The sequence below is a fragment of the Epargyreus clarus genome, unplaced genomic scaffold (assembly GCF_041222505.1).
Source record: "Epargyreus clarus isolate Ecla_fem2 unplaced genomic scaffold, WU_Ecla_fem_2.2 ptg000031l, whole genome shotgun sequence".
Taxonomy (NCBI): domain Eukaryota; kingdom Metazoa; phylum Arthropoda; class Insecta; order Lepidoptera; family Hesperiidae; genus Epargyreus; species Epargyreus clarus.
This window is the reverse complement of record NW_027332236.1, coordinates 4,979,970-5,001,960: the sequence shown is the minus strand read 5'-3', so window position 1 is coordinate 5,001,960 and position 21,991 is coordinate 4,979,970. Positions and strand designations below refer to the sequence as shown.

Genomic DNA, 21,991 nt, shown 5'->3' with positions numbered 1-21,991 from the left:
CGGTACAAAGTTTGCCGGGTCAGCTAGTGTATAATATAGGTACAATGTACATATATAGCAGACGAGCATGCCTAACCTAACCTAATGGTAAGTGTTTACAGCTGCCTATACACATCTGTAATCAACCTCAGATAAGATTAGATTCCTACCTAAAATCGGCTATAGACGCGCCGATACCCTCGAGGGCTAAGCTGGAATGCTTCGGTATAAGTCAATTGTACCTTATGCCTTAAATATTTCATTTCCCTCCCCATTTTGAATCCCCGGCTTGTTATTGTTGTTATTGTTGCCAGCCAACGAGGGATAACGACTTGAGCATCATAGTTTGTTTAGGTTACATCACAAAAGTTTCTTTAACGAGTACACAGTACACACATCAGTCTGTTGTTGAGAAAAAATCTTTTCGTTACTCGTTGCTGGAGTTTCGTACTCGTGAATTCTCTCATGTGGGACTAATAATGTCGTGTTACGATCCTTGTAGTACTTTCGTTTTTTCACTCGTCAATGTTAACGTTCTCACAGAGTAGGTATACTCGTATAAGACAAATAGAGTACAGTCCGAAAAATAAAATAATAGAGTCTTAAATAGTGGCATTACAATGCAAATTATTTTTCTCTGGTATTAATAATGGTTTTGATTGACGTTATACTTTTTATTAATAATCAATTCAATTATTTTTCAAATTAAGTACTAATATGTCATGGCCATAAGTAGCTACTGTGAAAAAGTAATTCGTGCTGTGAAAAAATAAAATGATAATAAAATGAATTCTTGATATGTTGATAACTTTTTGCTTTATATAAATTGGTAACAGAAGTTTATAGAGCGGTAGTGACCATATATTACATCTGGTCCGTTGCTACTTATATTAGCCAAAAACTGATGGATGTTTTTTGTGTCGTTGGTGTCATAAACATACAAAGACTACCTTACTACTACTACCTTACCTTACTACGACTACTTAGGGCTGGGATCAAACCCGAAACCCACTGCGTATCAGACTGGTGGGGTAACTCCTCCGCTAAGCGGGTCGCCGATTGTATGGGTACCTACCTGCATTCGGGCTCTTCACGGCAAGCGTGGGCCAGCGTGTGGCAAGCTGGGAGTGGAGATCCCACCGGTGGTCTCTGGGCGCACGACGGATGAAGGCGCTCTTGGGCGTTCATGCACGAATCCTCCTTGTTATCGGTTTTCCTGTAAAATATCATGATTAAGATCTCTCTTACTGAAAAGTAATAAGCAATCTGCCTAGTTATTTTGTATATTAATGGAAATCGGATCAGTAGCTCTCGAGTTAAATGCACAAATGGACAGACAGACATAGATACGTCGTGTTTTATGCTACCTAAACCCGACTACGTTGTCCATCAGTTTGATAATAGGGAATCAAATGTTTTTTTCAAGGAATTTCACGATAGTAAAGTAGAAACGAAAAGTAGGTGTATAAAAGTACTCTTATACGGAAATGCAACTTTTTTAGTGTTTCAGGCACAAAAATACGGAACGGGAACAATATTAGGATATAAGTAAGATTTAAAAGATTTGCACCCACTTTAATTATGGATTTGTTAATTATGGATTCCATTGGATACCTATAATGAAATCCGAAACATAAAATAGTTTAAAGATGATTATTGAAATGCAGGACATTTTGAAGTAAAACTTCTTCATATTCATTTTTAAGATCGAGTATATTTATTTGTAAGATTTCAATAAGTTTCGGCCGAATACAAAACATGTAGGTATCTTCTTTTTCTCCCTAAACAACACTATCTTGCAAAAGTACCCTCTATGGTCGTATAATACCTAAAGTACATGAATAAATGGCGCCAATCCCAAGGTACGTGGCTACAAGGTCGTTCTCATACACGTATGTTTAAGATTAGGATACAAAATCGGCTGAAAGTATACTCAATAAATATTGTAATTCAAAGACATGAGTTTAACTTTGACACACACATCTTATGCGTATCCATATAGATACAGGAGATTACACAATACACACACAGTATACAGTTTTGCAATTCTAGCGGGCATAATAGGTACTAGTTGCCCATAATCCTAAGATCCTATATAACTGGAAAACTTATATAGAGCGTAAGCAATATAATGAAAATCGATAGAAATTATTGTATCAATGAAAAATCGCGTGTTTTTTAATTTTTTTATGAATCGATGAAGCTAAAAATACACGTTAAATTTTCTTGTTTGGTTTGCTGAAAACGATCTTAGAACTAAGTCAGTAGATTACGTTAAAATTATTTTATTTACGGTCAGAATGTTAATCAATTTTATTATTATAGTTTTTTCAACGAAATAATATGCAGATGGCGCTTTACACAATTACGATTGCAAATTAACGATTTAATATTTAAGTACAAAATGTTTCTTTTATTATTCGCTTAAATTTAAACCTTTTTGAAAATTAAGAGATATTACAGGTATGAATCGCAGATCAGCTTTTTCGCTTTGTAATCAAATTGGCATGAATTAAAAGAAGTGCTCTTTGATTAAAAAAGCTACTGAAAATGAATTTTCTGTCGAACGCTTCAATGAAAACGATAGCTTTTAATTTCGTGCATTTAAATCTGTACTTTCGTAATTTACTTTACAGATCGCATCTTATTTTTCACGTTGAATTCAGCGAATTACAAGACTACAATTAAGACTCGCATGTTAATACAAGGGAATGAAAATCTGGGATTAAGAAAAAAGGATTACCTCTAATTTAATCCTCTCCATCACCGCATTCTTCAAATATTTCATTTGAAAAGTTCTTAATAACATTTTTCTAAAGCATTTGTAAACAATGTGATTTTTTAATTAATAATTCCACATTCACATAATTTAAAAATGAAAAGCTGGGATAAAGAATAAAGGATAAAGTAATTTACTAATCGCTCTATATGTTTATTAATTTCATATTAACTTCCTAATGATTGAAAGAAATGTAATTTTCTTACTTTTTGATATTAATTACATCCTTATGGTTGTTTCTAGGTAACTTAATATTCCGTCTTTATAAGCAATACAAAATTATCTTATGAGCAAGGGTACCCGGCATTCCTAAGGGGTCTTGTTAACATGTAAGCATTACATTTTTTGAATGCAAATAATTTCTATAATACATAAGGGATAATGTGGGTTACATTATCTCTCATAAAAATAAAATAATTGATATACTAACTTGCAAAGGCAGAAAGCAATCTCCGTGTTCCAGTGTACACCCGGCTTCCTGTAGAACCCTCGGAGCGCCGTCATGCAGCCCTCCCGGTCACAGTCGCTTGAGTGGCACTTCTGGAGTACCGGTGTCAGGGAGGCCACACACTCGCTGTCCTTTATACAGGTGTCCAACGCCACGTGGCAGGTCGATTGTAACGCCACCTTCTCATCACCTGCTTTACCGTTCTCTTTGCCAATCCTCTCTGTTGGTTGTTGTTCGGTGTTAGTTTGTTTGTATTGATGTTTGTGGAAATGTGTTTGGTATTTCAGATAGAAGTGGTCGTGTTTATTTATGATTGTTTTACGTTGATACATTAAAATGTGTTATAAAGGTTATTGTACTTGATACGTGTTATACATTGTCCTATAACGTAACGTCTATGATTGAAAACATCGAAATAATTTGCTTCTAAATAAAGGATTCATATGAAATTATTTCAATAAGAATCCTTTAGTAACGTTTAGCTTTATAAGTAAAGAAGTACAATGGTAAAGAACTATCTGTAGTTACTCGTAATATTAATTACACTAAAGATGAAAATGTAACAATCACATAAGTTTCTTGTTTTTTGGCTAAGATTTCAAAAAGGGAGAGTGTTCGTGTGAAATGATAAACTATTGTTCAAGTTTATGTACATGTTGAATCTATGAACAACACATAACATAGAAAAAAACTAACATCAACCATGTGTTTCCTTAGCTTTGGTGCATGTGCTTTCCTATAAAAATATGGTTTTATATGAAACGCCAATTTAATACTTCCTGGAAAAGACTTAACAATGGTATTGATAAAACATTAATGAAATATGGTTATTATATTAGGCTAAATATATCCACACTTCGCTGTGTACTCTGATATTCCTGTAAGAAGTTCATGATAAACATATAAACACACCCTTAAATAGAAATGCAACGTTAGAAAATTAAGTCAATCTATAGACTACTTATCGACTTTTTGAACATAAACATGAGGAAACAGATTTCTTAGGTATAAAGAAGACTAATTACGACCCTAAGTACTAGTACCGCTTCAAACTTCGATGTGTGATATAAATCCTACTTGTTGTATAAGATTCCTTTTACCTTAACCATGATTTGTTTCTTAAATGTACGTTGACAGATTAATTCCGTGTCAAAAAATCACTTTTCCTTTCCCTGAAACTTGTTTGTTTATTTTAATAAGTATGCGAATTTCGTTTTGAGTCACTGAAACTTTGACGACTTTTTAAGCATATTTATTTTCAATTACAACAGAAATTGTGATGAATTATGTATTGTTGTTGCGCAAAGTTATCTTTCTTGGAAGTGAATTGCTAATTAGTTGTGTAATACGAAAAGCTCCACTTTGGTTATATTCGAATATTCATGAAAATACATTTAAAGCGGTTACGTAAATATTTATACATTAACAATATAATAACAATGTTAAACTCGGTAAAATAAATAAATAAACTGAATAACAAAAATGTATACGTAAAATAAGTGGGGAAATGTTAAATATAATTATAAAATGTGTCATTATAAATACTGTAAATATGCTCATGCCAAACAGAGGTATGATTCAGAAATCGTGATATAAAAATACATACTCGTACATAATTGTGAGAATAAGGTTAAAAATCTGTGTCGTTTCAAAAGGTAAGACGATGAATATTGCCAATGAATATTCAATGATAATAATAATATGATTATGAACTTTAAATACAAGCTAGTTCATGCGGTTGAAGATAAACTTTCTTGCTCATCGTTAACCACAAAAGATGCCAGGGTAAAGCTACCGTACGGTGAATAGACATCATTTAATGGAAAAAATCGAATAATAACGTATTCACAAATCTTTCGTGACTTACCGTTTGCAAATGGCAAGATTCCATTAAACAATTTCTCTGTCGCTACCTTTGGGGACTAGTGATATCGGGTAACAAATCGTGGCGGATGAATCTCTGAATCTTTAGCGAAAATTGCAAAGCTTCGCGGAGATTTACGTGTTTAAGCGCCTTTGCTAAATCGCCTCTTCAGAACTAAATCTTCTACAATTTTACTGTGAACCACGGTTAAGAGAAGCAGATCTCAAGGGCTCTAAAGCGTTTCTAAGAGAAACCCTTCTAAACTTCTGACTACGCAAAGCTTTACTTGTTTGTCTTTCTATCGAGTATTTAGTTTTCTCTCGACTCGCTACAATACTATTTGGGGTACAGTGGGAACGCTAACAAACTAGTGGTCCAGTTACTGGGATCAAAATAAAGGGTAAAATGAATGAGGCATGAGCACTCGAAATACATACATTGGGAAGTGCTATATTAAACAAAACCACCCGTGTTGTCAATGATATTGCACACGATCTTTCTAGAACTGTACAATAGGAAGCTGAAAGGTGAGTGTAACTTACGATATCTATGGTTAATTTATTAGTTGTACAGTCTGTTATAATGTGTACCTAACGATCGTTCGTAACACCTAAATTTTGTAACATCGTCAACTAATCTCCTTATTCTATTTGATACAAAACTGATACTCTAGATGGAGTCGGCATGTGTTTCGATTGGTTTTAATTAGAGATTAGTGAACGTACAGATATGGCAGCAATACATACGGTTCTCGTCAATGTATCCGGGTCCGTAGACGGTCTTGGTGGCATAGAGTGGGTCCTCGCTCCCTCCCGGCTCATGGTTCCAGCGATGGTAACGGTGCCCATGGGGTTTGTAGTGCGGGCTCGCATAGCGGTGGACGTGGGTCATTATTTTGTCCGGTGCTATAAGGTTCCCGTCCTGCGTTATGGACATACCGCCGATCCATGTCGTCACTCCAGTCGCGTTCCGATTCGCGTTCCGTCCGTCGGACATCAGCTTTACTGGAATTGCATCCATCGTATCGCTTAGCTGAGGCAAGCTCGACGACCGAGCCATAGCGCGAAGGGACTCCGATTGCAACAACAGAGGCGATCGCGCAGGGTCGGTACAGAACATCGAGAAAAAAAAATCACCCGACTAACGACAAATTTAAAAACGACAATAAAACAAACAACGATCGGCAAACGTACGACATTTATCTGGCACAAAAGGAATTTCTGCAAAATTTAATAGGACTGGACCCGATTTTAAATTATATTAGCAAAGCTCTCTTCGGATGGCAGTCCCGCTCGAACTATTTCGTCAAAGCCAAGTCTATGCCGCGCAGTAACCATAGAGATCGTAGAAATAGGAGATGCAGAAAGAAAGCATGCAACGTGCAACAAAACTAGAGTAGGAGCCAATAAGACATTCATAGATTTGATGATGGATTCAAATAAAACATTTAATGGTTCTATGAAAGTCTTTATTGGCATAAAACATAAGGAGACAGGAGCTGCAGAAATGTCATGCGAGTATAAAGTAGGAGCGAAATATCAATCGGTATAAATGGTAATAAATGCTTAAGCTAATCATGGAATTGCTATTATTGCTAGAAATGAATTGTAAATTGATGAAAACTATTAAATGTTTATTTATTTTATACCCTCTAGCTAATATAATAAATTTTATATTAAATAACTATTTTATTGTTAAAAAATGTAAAAATAACGTTTAATAATAATAATTTACAAATATAAAAAGTGACATTCTAGTTTATTATTGAGTTTGTAAAATGTAAAAATATGAAAAATATTGTAGTCTTGAATACATTTAATAAACCACATGCCTACTAGAATTTAATTTGATACCTATTGTGCATGTAATTGAAAATATAAATGAGTCGACGCGAATTTTAGCTTATAATATAACGACTTTAAATGTAATTAAATTTTCACAAATATTTTCCTTAAGAACAATACATATAATCGTATTTGCATTAACCTTTGAAAATTCCAATGGCCTTAAGATATTACAACAGATAAGGGGGACTTCGTTGAAGTCGTCATTGCTGTAAGCCGCGCTCCTACCTTACGAAGCGTTAGCGTAGTGAAGCGTGCAGTGCTAGAGGCGACGGAATCCGATAGACACATAGAGAGAACAAGAGGGTGCGGCGACGGCTCACCGTGGCGGGGCCGAGGGGGGCGCGGGGAGAGGAGGGCGGCGCGTAGCAGGCTGGCGGCAGCGGCGCGCGTCATCAGCCTGGTGCCGTTCTCGGTGAGGAGCAGGATGGTACCGTCGGGCGCGGCGTAGCGGGTGAGGGGAGGGGCGCGCGGGGCCGGTCGCCGGGGCTCGAACAGCGCGCGGACAGCCGGCGGACATTCGCCCCACGCCGCCGCTGCCCCACAACCACGTTACCAACAACCACTATGCCCGCCCCGTGCCGAGCCGCACTAATGGAACACCCTTAACGGACTCTTGATTACCTGGGCCTTCCGTTGACGGAATAGGTTATCAAACCCATCAGCTCTGGAGTTTTTCATCAGCTACCAAAGCTCGAGTGTAAACATTGAACATTTTCTTAAGCAGAAGATTTAAAGTGATTCTTCTGTTTGTAAATTATGCCCATTCAAGTAAGGTATTGAATATAGTCCATTAAAAGTATTCCTTTGAAAATGAGGTAGATACGAGAGTAAGGGTTATGTTCGCCGCCCCATCGACCATGCTCTATCAGCAGTCGCAGATCATCACCGAAGGCCGAAGTGTCGGAAGCCAAGAGTTGAGGTAACTGCGGGCATTTGTACGGTGTGTGAGGTCAGGAGTACACTAAAAAGAAGCTCAGTGTCCGGTGAAACATAAAGTTAAACAGCCTTGTGTGGTAAAGTAGTGATCTAAGTAAATCCTAAGGCCTAGGCATCTAATCGGTGTGAAAATAAAAAAGGCACGAATAAGAAAGTAAAATTAAAACATAAAGTTTACGAAACAGAACTAATATAATACGTTGACGGCTATTTGGAAGTGAGTCTAATACTCCTGAGAAGCGTTTTAGAGTGAAGTGTTACTGTTTTATCATTTTATCATGTCTGAGTTTAATTGACCGCGTGGTATTTTGTTGTATTGGTAAATTAAATGCTTTGTCTTCATTTGCTGTATAACATAACATAATATGATTATATATATCTAGGTGTTTATACATGGTGTCCTACAAGGTATCATGTTGGGGAACATTGTGTTCATTATCATTTCTATTACACACTGTTAGTGTTACATCAAGTTACGCGTGTACTTATGCGTTGCCATTTAAACACTTAAAGCTATTGCTATATATTTTGTTTAACATCAGTACGGGTTCTGAGTGAGAAATTTACTTAAAATTATACAATTTATTTTAAAAATTATTTTAGGAAGCATGTGTCTTAGACTTTTTTCGTTTATTTATTCATATTCGCTTTAATTCCTTACGTCCTTAGTGTATAGGTCTTAATTGGACCAACAAAATGCATTAGCCGCCCACATTTATGAAACGGCGAAAAATATTATTTTTTCATCCCACTCAATAGCGTTTGCTTTCTCAAATTTCGGGAGAAAGGCGTCATTTAATACACCTCACTCCGCGTGCCAACGTTTTAAAAGGTATTTTTGAGCACCATTCCGGTTATTTTTCCCGGTCCTGGCAAGTTAGGATAGTAATTTCAACAGTTGTGTGTTCCCACGTTCTGAAAGCGACCCAACTCGGTCCAAAGTCCATTGTATGCCCAATGTTTCCTATACTTTTGTTAAAGTTAATGTACTACTTTTTGCAGTTGGCAGCTTGGTGTTATTGTTGAAAAAATAGGTAACATTTATAAATCCAATCAAATCAAGATGTGCTTTTGGTTTAATAAAAAAATTACTAAGAATGAGTAGAAAACTGTGCGATTAATATACATACTTCGGTATGTAAGCAGTATACACTTTAGTAAATGTTATTACAATGTAATACAAAGGTTTTTATTTAACAAGTTTATATGTATGTCAAGCGTATCATAAACACAGATAAGAGTTACCTCAAGTATAACACATCAAATATGAGTAACAAAATCGTTCCTCTATAAAGCTCGTCCATAAATGTAATTTGCTCTTCGGTTACCGACGTTGCTATACCTATACTATATTTATTGGTCTATTTACCAATCAGCGAAATAGACTTCCTTTTATGTGTTACGCTTTTAGTAGTATTGCCCTCCGAATTTCTATTACCATAATCACGAAGGCGAATAACGAAAAAAGTCGTGTCAAAGAAATCTTCAAAAAGGTTTACTTCTGCGGAGCCGACCTCAAAGTGCTCTTAACACAAAGGCTTGGTGGTTGAATGGATTTCCTCCCTTTTGTTTCTGTATTGTATCGGTGCTCGATTTTTAAATTAATATTCGATTGATGTTATTGGCTTGCGAGGTACAGAACTCTATTAACGAAAGATAAAACGAATAGAAAGGGAAAATAAAATACAAAGAATTACAACGTTTATCATAAATGCAAGTAAGTCGATGTGGTATACATCAGGAATTATTTCCTGGTACCTATTTCCTCTCTGATGTTGTAGTAGGCCGAATTAAGACGCGGCGACATCACAGACCTGCATTTGTTTTGTACCCAACGACATACTTTACTACATACACGTACTTTTTTTTGGTCATAATTATATATAAAGAGTGACTACGCCTAATCTTCCCATTTTTGGAGAAGTCTTTGTCCAAAAAAGGGGGCCCAAAGCCATATTCTATTGAATAAGGTATATCCATGAAATGTATATTTAAGTTGGTAATACACCCACCCCTTATTGAATAGAGGATAATAATATTTTGTTTAAAAATTGGTTACGAATTTGAAAAATATGGTCTGCTGTGTAATGTTTGATACAAGTACACAACTGATTTTACTTTTTATTTACACGGTACATTGTTCAAAAACAGTAGTCCCTCTTTCCTATAAACGTATTATTAAACTTCATTGGTATTTTGAGCAAAGCAAAGTCCATTCTAGTAATCTTTATGGACAGCTGCGGCAAAAGTTATTTGAATGCATAATGAAGTTATCAATCTTGGTAACACCGAATTAGTTTCGGAGACATTGAGAAATGGAAAAGTGCTTTCTGAATAATGATTTAATCAATCTCAGATGTTCGAAATGGTGATTTAAAATATTTTATCGATTTTGTGATTGACAATGTTATTTGTGATAATGGTCATGCTCTTTGTTATATTCTGTAGATTGTAGATACGAGTAGGTATATCTTTAAATGTATATTTCTCTTCTATTCTATAGCAGCAATAGAGTGGTGCAATGCTGATTGATAATCAGATTTACTATTTCGGGGCATACGGTCTTCAGCTTTATGATAAGCAATCAATTTGTGAGCGATTTCAAGTGTTTAAATGAAAGTGGTTCCAGATTTTTGCTTGTTTTTGTAGACTGCGTGCTCATTAGCTACTACTACCTCGTTAGCTACCACAATATTTTCAAATATGTATTATTCTAATAAATGTAAATAAGTAGGTTGTTAAACTCAGATTTCAGACACTTATACTTCTACAGTACTCGTCACCTGTGTTTCACATGACACCCTTTTCAACAGTTTCCGATAGTTTGCCGTCAAATATTTGTCGCGCAGTAATTGAAGTGTGGATGGAATCTCCCCCATGGAGCAGACAAAGGAAATGATTTCGGAACTGAAATTTGTTGTGTGCAAATATTTGAATAGCGGAATCGAGGGCCGTCGCTCGAACAGCAAACACCGACCGTTTGCTCGTTTAAGTTATAGAAATGACGAAAAAAGTCACAGGTACGTTTCGTTTCGTTCTTCTTTTGTACCTTTACTGGCGAGGGTTGTTTGCGAAGGACTGGCTCTAATGATTGAACCACACAATCTGACAATAGTTGGGGTGCTATTGCTTTATTTGCATATCTTGCGTGTATGTATTCTTCACGATGTTGTCCGTCACTGTTAATAACAGTGACTGATAATAAAACTATAATTTCTAATACGCATAAATAATTTCGAAAAATCACAGGTGCGTTCATCGGATTTAAGAAGTGGACTTCTAGTGTGAGAAGTCAAATTTAGGAGAAAAAAAAATGAAGCAAAAAGTATATATGATATCATTCAAAGTTGTGTGAAATCTACCAATCTGTATTTGTCTAGTACAGTGGACTATGACATACCCCATTTTCATTATGATTGAAGGTTTGTGCACAGCGATAGAGTAATAATGGGTTGCTGATGAAGTCATAGAGGTATTGCTGATATAAAATAACCAAGTTTTTATCACAAATGCAAAACTTTTTGAACTATGAAAGAAAATGTATATGGCGGTTTTTAAAAATTGAAAAATATTGTGTGCCATAAGAGGTGCTGATGACGATTCAAGCTCCCTGAACTGCAAACATCGTTCGTTTGCTCTTTTAGAAGCGAATGGGATGGCGTAAAGTGATTGCACTGCTAGTCAGAAAGGTGAATTCAATTTGAGGTCTATTTCTTTATTTTTTGCTTTATATTATGTGTTTTTGAACGATTTGGTAAGAAGAATATGCGTCTACACTTAGAGGCGTTACATGATTGTACCATCCGTGTGGCAGAGTGGTCTTACCAGAGTGTCGTATAGAGGAGAATTCGATTTTTGAAGGATTCATAGTTTTACTGTGAATGTAATCCACCTGATGGTAAGTGGCTACTGCCGCTCATACACATCTGTAATCAACTCCAGGTAGGATTAGGTTGGCCTCAGATGCGCCGCTACCCCTTAGGACTAATTGGAATACCTCGGAAAAGTATGTCTTCCTTACCTCACCACTCAAACCAGAATACAGCAGCGCTTAACACTGCTGTTACTATCTATAGATATAACACACCATAATAAGATGAAAGGGGTAACACGCATGTTCAAACCTCCATAACAAGGACTCGGTAAAAACATCAGGAGTTGAGAAAACTAAATGTTTGAGTTTCAGACATTCAGAACTCCACAGTCCAGGGGAACTGTTTGTTATGATTGTTTAGGTGTTACTTCGTCGGCAAATTTAATTTTAGTTTTAAACTGGGATAAGTGAAAACAGTTTTGAAATGTATGTGAAGTCTACCAATACGCACTAGGCCAGCGAAGTAGACTATGGCCTATTCTCATTACGAGAGGAGTCCCGTGCCCAGCAGTGGGACAGTAATGGGTTGATGATGATGATGGTGATGAAGTGTAAAAATGACTAAAATGCAAATTTTGAGTTGAAATACATTATGTGTATTTCAATGTTATAGATTTGGCAGTCAAAATAACAGCTTATTTTAGTTCTCCGTTTAGAATAACTAGGTTTATTAATACAAATATGACGACAAAGTTCGGATTAGTGGAAATCCACTAATCCGAACTCGCAAATCGTAAAAAATCGCAAAGTGCATGAATTCATGCACTTTGCGATTTTTTTAATAAACCTTCAGGTAGATTTCCTTACGATGTTTTCCTTGACCATGAAAGGAACTCATAATTAATTTATAATTCGCATATAACTGCGAAAAATAGGTGCCTGTAAATCGAATCTCGGACCCCGTTTCTGAAGCTAGAAAATGCATACCACTTATTTAATCCGTAACCTAAATCGCACACAAAAATATATGAGAACTTTTCCTAATATTACATAAGATTAATTAAAACTATAGATAGACCAGATATTCGAGTTCAGTTAAAACTACAGAGTTCGTTATGCTTGTTTAGGCTTTTGCCAGTTTTCCAGCGAATTTCAATCCATTTACATACCTATAAAATGAACGGATAGAATAAAATTCGAGAGAGCAAATTTTCAGCCTCATTATCTACGGTTAGAGAGGGATTTTTGTGGGAACTAGAGCTTTATTGGAAAATGTATAGTAATGCTTTATTTTTATAAATTTCTTTATGATATTTAATTATGTATTTCTGACTAATAAAGTGTTTAGCGCTTCTGTTTCTTGTTTTAATAGTAAGTCAGTCATAGTGGTAAGAGTCATTAGTTAAATCTTTCAACAGGACACAGGGGTAGCAACGTAACTATGTCTGATCTAACGAAGTATTTATATCTCAGAATGATTACAGATGTCCGCCAGAGGTCACTTAATATCTTGTGGACAGCATGCTTATTTGCTAACTCTATATTTTAATAATCGGCCACGTGCGATCAAACATGCACAGAAAGGATTCCGTGCTATTAAATTTTCATTAATTTATTGTAAAAATGCTATAATTAGGACAGCGGCCATTCTTAGCAAGTATGCTAAATGCTGCCATATTTCATTTTGAAAGACGTGCTAAAGCAAAGACTCTAACATCAGGATTTCTAATGGGATGATAATGGTGGTCCTGTCTAATTTGGAGTCAACTGATATCCATGGGTGCCTGTAGCCACTTAACATATGATGGCCCATATATTGTATGCTGCTAAAAATACAGTTACCTGATAAAAGACTAAGAAACGGTTACCATGCAAAATTATTAGTCAAATAGACCTCATTATCCGTACTCAGAAGAATTTCGAGTAAAATATAATAATAAGATTACCGTGCGGTTTGAACGTTTCGTAATTTGGGCCGGAAAATCATTTTCTTTTATCTTTCCCTAGCCTTTCAACCTTTAAGTATCTCTACTTGATCTTAAACCGGCAAGTAACGACTATTTTAATTGCGTATTAAATGTCATATTTTAAATAAATTGATACATTATTAAACTCGGCCTCTCGATCGAAGGGTCCGAGGTTCAAATCCCAGGCACGCACTTCTAATGTTTCAAAGTTACGTGCGTATTTGAATTTAATTATCACTTGCTTGAACGGTGAAGGAAACATCGTGAGATATTAAAAAAAAAACATTTTCAAATGTATGTGAAGTCTACCAATACGTACGGCCAGCGCGGTGGACTATGGCCTAATCCTTCTCATTCTGAGAGGAGACCCGTGCCCAGCAGTGGGACAGTTAAAGGGCTGATGATAAGAAATAATAGCGTAGAAAAATGTAGTGTAACTCTAAAGAAAAAGGACAAAATAATTTGGCTAAGTGTGAGCCGGGCTCGTAATGAATTTCGACCTGTTTACATTTTTTTGGTAATAGATTTGGTAGATGTGCGAGAGTGGGAGCTCGAACCGCCCGGCCAGCGACCCCGGGAAGGACGGCGGTATGTGTGGTCGCATACCGTCGTGCACATCAGACGGAGCGGCGAGCACCACGCTCGCCTGGGCGGAGCCCGACGGGGCAACGCGCTAAGAGGACTCCGGTTGCGTTCCTTTGGAGATCCCGGAGTCCTCTACGCAGCGCCGAGGACGGCCAACGGGGGGTTTTAGTGTGGTAAGAATCCCACATAACCCCGTGTCGCTCCCACGGCATAGGGTAACTTTTGAAGGTTTCCCCCTCGTAAACAAAAAAAAAAGATGTACAATGTACATACATTACGTACACTTAGGGTGGAAATCCATCTCGAATTTTGACCCTTCTTGTTATATTATACCATGTAATCATTTTTGGATATTTGAAAACGTTTCGTTAGTCACGGTTTAAAAAGATTAAAAGTATAATCCATTAGGATTAACCAAATGTAGAGTTATCTGAGGGTTTTGGGGAGCAAATCCAGATTTGTGACAAAGTACGAAACATTTGAATTATACTTCCAAAAGGCTCAATATATAAGAGCAAGCTGTCTATAATTAAGTATTTTAAGTAATATAAAATAAGTACCTATAACAAATATAGTTAAGTGGCTTTTGTATTTTTTTTTATTATATAGGAGTAGCAGACGAGCATACACCTGATGGTAAGTGGCTACTGCCGCCCATGGACATCTGTAATCAACCTCATATAGGATTAGATATTCCCACATGAGGTCGGCCACAGATGCGTCGCTACCCCTGAGCACTAAGCTGGAACGCCTCGGAAAAGTCTGTCTCCCTTACGACACCCTTCAAACCGGAACACAGCAGCGCCTAACACTGCTGTTATTAGGTAGAAATAGGTGTGGCGGTGGTGCCGCCGGAGTCGAACCACAAAGGGTTCTACCACCTTCAAATGCAATATGTATAATGTGAAGCAACGTCAGGTTTAGGCAGAACTTGGATGAGTGACCAATACTGACTATATTTTAGGTCCATGCTTTGTACTTTATAGGCAATTAAATATTCGATATGGGTTCGTTGCTAAGATGTTTTAAATATTTTTCGGCAGAAATCTTTATTGTAGTAGAGAATAAGAGTTGGAAAAACTAGTGACTAGCAGTGACAAATAAACAATTGTGGTGACAAATAAATATTTTGTTGTTTTGGCTACTAGGATTGCTAGCTAAGCAATCCTAGTAGCCAAAACAACAAAATATCTAAACTAGCAAATTCTTTGGACATAAAATCGTGTTACCACAAAAAAACAAAAAGTTTTAACAACAATCATACCATTGTTCCCAAATTCCTATTAGAATGCCTCATCTACACACGACATTTGCAGTTGTTAACACACATTTAATTAAATGTCCTGGAAAAAGGGTCGGTACTTCTCAGAAGTCCTTATACGAAAGGTTCAGCCTCTTTCATATAATTCTTTCACAATGGAAATGCCTATATGTTATCAGTATAATCTATAGTACAGTTACTATAGATATACACAGAGCATTGATGTTAGGTATACCATGCAACGTAACGATGGTGTGTGGTCACTACCGTCCATAGGAAACCAATCCCAAATACATGAGGTATCCAATCGAAAGTCGATTACAATGAGGTCGATTACAATTAATGGCCATGAATACTAAGTTATGATGCGTCATATAAGTCATACATATTTCTCTTAACAGACACTTAACTTTACGTTTAATCAGAAGCCTTAACCAAGCCAATGCAAACTGAATAGTATCATTCTTATATAGCCAAGGAAAATATCGTGAAGAAACAAGCCTGTAAGTTTTTTTTAAATGTTCCCAAAATGTTTAATTAGAAGCCTTAACCAAGCCAACGCAAACTGAATAGTATCATTCTTATATAGCCAAGGAAAATATCGTGAAGAAACAAGCCTGTAAGATTTTTTTTAAATGTTCCCAAAATGAAGTCTGTACGCACTTGGCCAGCGTGTTAGGATATGGGCTAACCGCTACCACTCGGAGACAAGATCACCAGAAGTGGGACAGTATTGGGTTGACGATGAATAGATTTAGACGTTCAGACGGCATTAATAATCGTGACTACAAAACTAAACAATGCTTAATAAGTAGGTACTCCTTTAAGAGCTTAAGATAATATTTCCTTTGGTTGCGAAGCTGGGAAGCTACATGGATAACGTTAACCTTGCCGACGTCTTTGTCAGATCCCACAAAGGAATCCTTAGTGGAATTTCATCACAATAGCCTTGAAGCCAAGAACCAGGAAATCAAAGCGTTTGTACACAGCTATGAGCGAAATAATTCATTTCTGGACCAAAGTAAAATTCATTTCTGATCCGGAGCAAAATAATTCATTTCTGGACCAAACGTTTCCTCGTATTTCCCGCAGAAGTTCGAATTGAAACGAAAGGGATTAAGGATTACCTGGATTAAACCAACAAATATAAATAGGAGCCGTCATTTAAATCTTTACTTACGTTGAGATTTTAAAATCCCATTCTTATTAGCGAACGTGTAATTGAAAATGTAAAATGAGCATGAAAATTGCATTTTGCGGATTTCATATCTGAACCAATTTGAAAGTATTCTTAATAGAAAAATTCAATTTTACTCCTATTTCTAATTTGAAATGTGTTTCAGATAACAGAGAGTGGTAATATAATATGTTTACTTTATTAGGTGTTCTAATATATTGAAAATCAGAATGTTAGCTCGTAGAAGAAATACGAGTGTCACGCAATCGAATCACAAAGACTAGAACACCTTTAAGGGCATGTACCTAGAGGGTAAGAACGGGATACTATTATCAGTAATAGCATTGTCCGTCTGTCTATTACAGGGCTCTTTCTCTGGAACTTATTTTTTGAAATATTATGACCATTATAACAAGAATGTTAAAAGATAGTTTAGAATGAAGTTCGCTGTAAAAGACACTGGTATTCTTAACCGCTGATCGATGGATACAAAATTTTCATATGAGATGACTTTTGATCCCCTAACTATAATTATTTGCACGGAATACCCCCAAATCCTTGTGACGTAAACAGCAAATTACGTTAGAACACGTTTAGAATCAGTACCGTTTAGAGTCAAACCGCTAATTTGTGCCCACTAGCAAGACTGCTCATTAGCGTTTACGTGGATCAGGATTAAATGTTTATTTATAGGCGATACGTCGCTTTGATTAGTTAATTAACTTCCGTTTTCTGAGTTTGTTTTATCTGTTTTGGAAGTAACAAAGGAGTATGTTGTTTAACTCATGGTAATTGACAAATAAAGCTCAGACACATAAACAAGTCCGGATAGGATAAAAGTCCTACTTAAGGTCGAGCATAGATGCTACCCGTGAGGAATAAGGCCTAATTAAACATGCATTAATTTCATTTTTGGCTTCCAAAGATAGAAAAGTTTTTTTTATTGTTTAACCTAATGATTAGGCATACGTAAGTAGTCAACGCCGCTTATGGACATTTGCAATATCAGAGGACATGCCAATGCATCGCCAGCTTTGTATAAGAGCTCTTTTTGCACCATTATTGAAACGCCCCATGTCAAAGCGCTCCGGGAATATCTCCGGAGGAAGCTCATTCCACATCTTTGATTAGAATAAACAAATTGTGAATTGTCGGTCTTGCGTAGGCAAAACATTGGATAGATTGATTATTAATAATATGTGTAAGATAGAACGCTTGTAAAGGGTCTCATCAAGTTGTTATAAGAAAGTAAAAGGTGTGACGACTGTACTCCTGGAATTCAAACACGAAGGATTCTATTACCTTTAAATGTTGGTTTCAATTTCTGTAGAATTTGTTACGTGCATTGGACCTCCTGAATTATGTTGAAATTAAATGTCGAGTGTTAGGATAATAGTGCAACACGAATTCAAACACGACGGATTCTATTAAACTTAAATGTTGGTTTCTTTTTCTATAGAATTTGTTATGTACATCCTGGACCTGCTGAATTACGTTGAAATTAAATGTCGAGTGTCAGGATAATAGGGCATGAACTGATAAAAGATAGTAGCATCTAAACGGAAGTCACGATCAAACCACGGAATGTAAGTTACGAGAGAGGGCTTACGAGATTGGAAGTTGACGGTCGAGAGCTAGACCGCTCTAGGGTCGGTTGTAACTAGGGTTGACACTATGCCAATTAATAAAAATAAATTAACGTATTATTTCAAAATTTTGGACCGTTTTGATGGTTTTAATTATTACATATTACGTTAAATATATTAATTACCATGTCATTATTATAATTTTATATTGTTATGTGGACATTTTAGACTGATTATTTACGTTTTTTAATCATTTAATACCCTATGTTAAGTGACTTGACAGTTACTTGTCATGGTCATGAATTCAAAACAATAAATGAAATGAAATGAAAAAATCATGACAATGATAATTACAAAATTGGTTAATAAATCGAGAAGGACCACTTCACAATAATCATTAGAATATTGTTAAAATACCAGCAAAGTTTACCCACCACGAGAATACCACAGCCGCTCCCAAAAGACCTTGAATTCACCCACACTTAATTCAGAGCTATTGTATTTAAAAATTCGTTAGATGTTAAATATAATAAGGCCAAGTCGAGTCCCATTCCGTATCAAATGTATGTGGCGTGCTCACTTGCTCCGGAGAAATGGCCGGTAGTCACGCCACTAAACAATTTTAATCGGTTTTGTTCGTTAAAACATAAGCAAATTATACCAGTAATAGTATGTAAGGGAAAATGTGGTGCAGAAAAAAAATATGTCGAGAAAATGGGTGTGCGAATGTTCCGTGGCAAAGCTACTTCCGTAGCTTTTTGTATATTTCATTTTTAAAGTTCTGTGTGAATATTTATTAGCTTTGTAAATAACTTTTTTGTAAATCAAATATTTCTAAGAATAATTTAGTAGAATTTTATGTTCGTTCTAGGTATAATTTTCTCTAAACAAATACTAGTGATTAATTTATCTATTTACCCTACGTCGTGGTTGTTTTTTTAGGTACCTACATTGTCACGACATACTAAATTTACTGTATCTTGACACACCAAATGTTCCAAGTTCCAACCGAATATCGTCAACAAGAAATCAAAATCGCGCATCGTGAGTATCTCTTACATATTAAAATGTCTTAATTCCGCGATAATATTACTCTAAAATCATATACTTAATATCACATGTTATTAATTTCATGACAAGGATACAAATTAACGTCCATTGTCTCCTACACAGCTGAATGCAGTCCGACGAAGGCTATTTCGTTATGTCAACGCAGTGTCGCGGTATTAAACGTCACAGTGTCTCCTAAGTAATGGTTCGTATAACTGGTTTTATTCACTCTTATACGAGTATATCGTTTAAAATTAAAATGTCATTCCTCGTATCTTTGAAAAGAATACATGGGTATGTGCACTAGCTACATATTTACTACTAAATGTGTTTTTAAGGTTATAAAGATAATTTTATTATCTATTATTTAATTAACTATTGTGGTATCATTTTTGGGCACTGGTCTCCTCTGTAACTATCGAGTTGATGTTTAAGAGCAAGTGAACTCACTCTCCTTGTTTAATAAGGATTGGTAAAATTTACATAACATTGAGAATCATTGTCTTTTCATCATGTAAGTTTTCTGACTAGGTTAAGACTTTGAAACGGACAAATCTAATGTTTTGGTTTCGAATTTCGGAATTTTACAGCTAGGAATAAATTTTATGGCACAGAGGTCACCGGGTGAAGCTTAATGTTTCAACAAAACTGTTTAACAAAACATAATGTAAATAAAATAAAAACCAATTGTATGAAATCCCACGATGGTAAGTAATAGTCAGTCAAATGTGATTTAAGTACCATGAAGATTATAAGGAACAAATTTTTTGATAGTCAGCCCTGCGCATACTAGGAACTCCCCAAGGATTAGGAGTGTAAGAAATGAATCAAAGTTTCGTACATATATTGAAGTGAAGTGAGTTAGGGTCTGAGCTGTATTGGGTTCGATATAATACCTCGTTATCGGCATTACGTAATATTAGTTATTGGATACGGAGAATTGGAGATGATCTCGTGGATAACGCGATAGTATAGATATACGAGTACATACTCGTACAATACATATATTATTCTTTACGTGCCTAGTAACTTTTATTATTTTCTTCGTATAATATCAGAATCTAAGGCTTGTTGGTTAGTTGAGAATTGCTTCGAAGATTTGGATGAAATCGAGTATTATGTATTATAATATGTTACTTCTCAGTTTATCTTGCTTGCTTGAAAGGTGGTATAAGTAATATAGTATACACAGGGTGCCATGCGTTTTCTACTGAGAAATCGTTTTTCCAGGGGAAGGGTGGTAATGACAGCTGACGTACATTTGAGGCGATCATCCTAGTTCTCAGAGGTGACAACGCATCAGTTATCGGCTTCAGGTATCCTTCTATTTCATAGAAAGTGGTTGCAAATGTTGCAAAATTTCGCGACAATATTTGAGTTTATTTAATTATACGTTTTAACACACACTAACGAAACAATTTAATTATACGTTTGTAAAAAGTTGGCAGGATACCTTATTAGGATATATGTCAAAGTGAATAAAACAGGTCACTGGCAACATTGCTTTGACAAAAATAGCCTCGCGGACTGCATTCAGCGAGACAATAGGCATTTGTAGCCTCGGACAATAGTTGCCGTGTTGAAGGAAACAAGCCCATTCAGGAAGGATTTAATGGTGTTTGTTCTCCTGTTATTGTCATTGGCACTGAACTGGAACTAACATTTTTATAATTTTAGTTTTAAAAATTCGCCGTTTCTGTTAGTTTGTTATTTGTTTACTTTTCAAATTTGATTCTTATAGACGAAAATATCCGATGGTGCAATAGTGTTGGACGGGCATTTTATCAAAATTAACTCGTTTTATTCCCAACTAGAAAAGTATATTTTTTAAATCTAGTAATGTAGCTTAAGTTTTTAATAAAATCAGCTCCATATTTTTTTGTGATTTTCGATTTTCATCCACAACCTCTTCAAAAATCATGCATCAACTAGATACAATAAAAACACGGGTACAGAAATAATTTAACAAGAATATCTTTCTTCCATTAATACAAGGTACCGTCATGACAATATAATCCACTACGCGGTTGACAAAAAGAAGTAGCCTCGTCCGACTGCATTCAGGAGACAATATATAATATTTGTATCCACAAACAATACTCTCAGTGCTGTAGAAAACCGAGCTCATTCAGGAAGAATAATACAATTCTCTTTTTTTGTTATGTTGCAAGTTAAAATTTTAATAATACTGCAATGTAGTGCAATGTAGTGTTGTGGTGGAGAATTTTATTCTTTAGTAAATTTCTAAATGAAATGTAAGTAATACAAATTCTTGACAAATTTTGTCTTTATTAAGATTTTAATTTATCGGCAGGTAACACCATTATAATTTTGTATTGAAAAAGAAATAAAAAATAAATCTTTTTGGAAATACTTTGATAATTGTTACATAAAAATAGACCTAAATTAAATTTGTTCTGTAAGATACACGATCTGTATATTTAATGTAATTTACAGCAGAAAATTAAGCATTTTAATCAATCCTTTGTTCTAGGGAATACTTACCGGTATAACAAAATAGTATGAAGGGTTCACTTACCCCCATTATTCGTAATAGCCTCTACAAAGTACCATTAATCATTAGGTAACTCTTAAAATAGAGGAATAATTTGTAATATGTTTATTTAGCTATTACAAAGGCCCTTAATATTCGTCCAAGGTCCACAAATAATGGCTCACATTAATAACTTTATATAAG

At 35.6% G+C, this 21,991-nt stretch overlaps 1 protein-coding gene across 1 annotated transcript in view; it reads right to left on the bottom strand.

Annotated features, from left to right (window-relative positions):
• Gfrl (Glial cell line-derived neurotrophic family receptor-like) overlaps nucleotides 1–21,991 on the bottom strand; it is a 231,230-nt gene that overhangs the window by 20,871 nt on the left and 188,368 nt on the right. The window contains exons 6-8 of the mRNA XM_073089799.1: nucleotides 5,817–6,074; nucleotides 3,189–3,426; nucleotides 1,055–1,195 (exon numbers count right to left, since the gene is read on the bottom strand). Of these exons, the coding sequence (XP_072945900.1) occupies nucleotides 1,055–1,195; nucleotides 3,189–3,426; nucleotides 5,817–6,074 (637 nt within the window). The remainder of the gene's footprint in view (nucleotides 1–1,054; nucleotides 1,196–3,188; nucleotides 3,427–5,816; nucleotides 6,075–21,991) is intronic.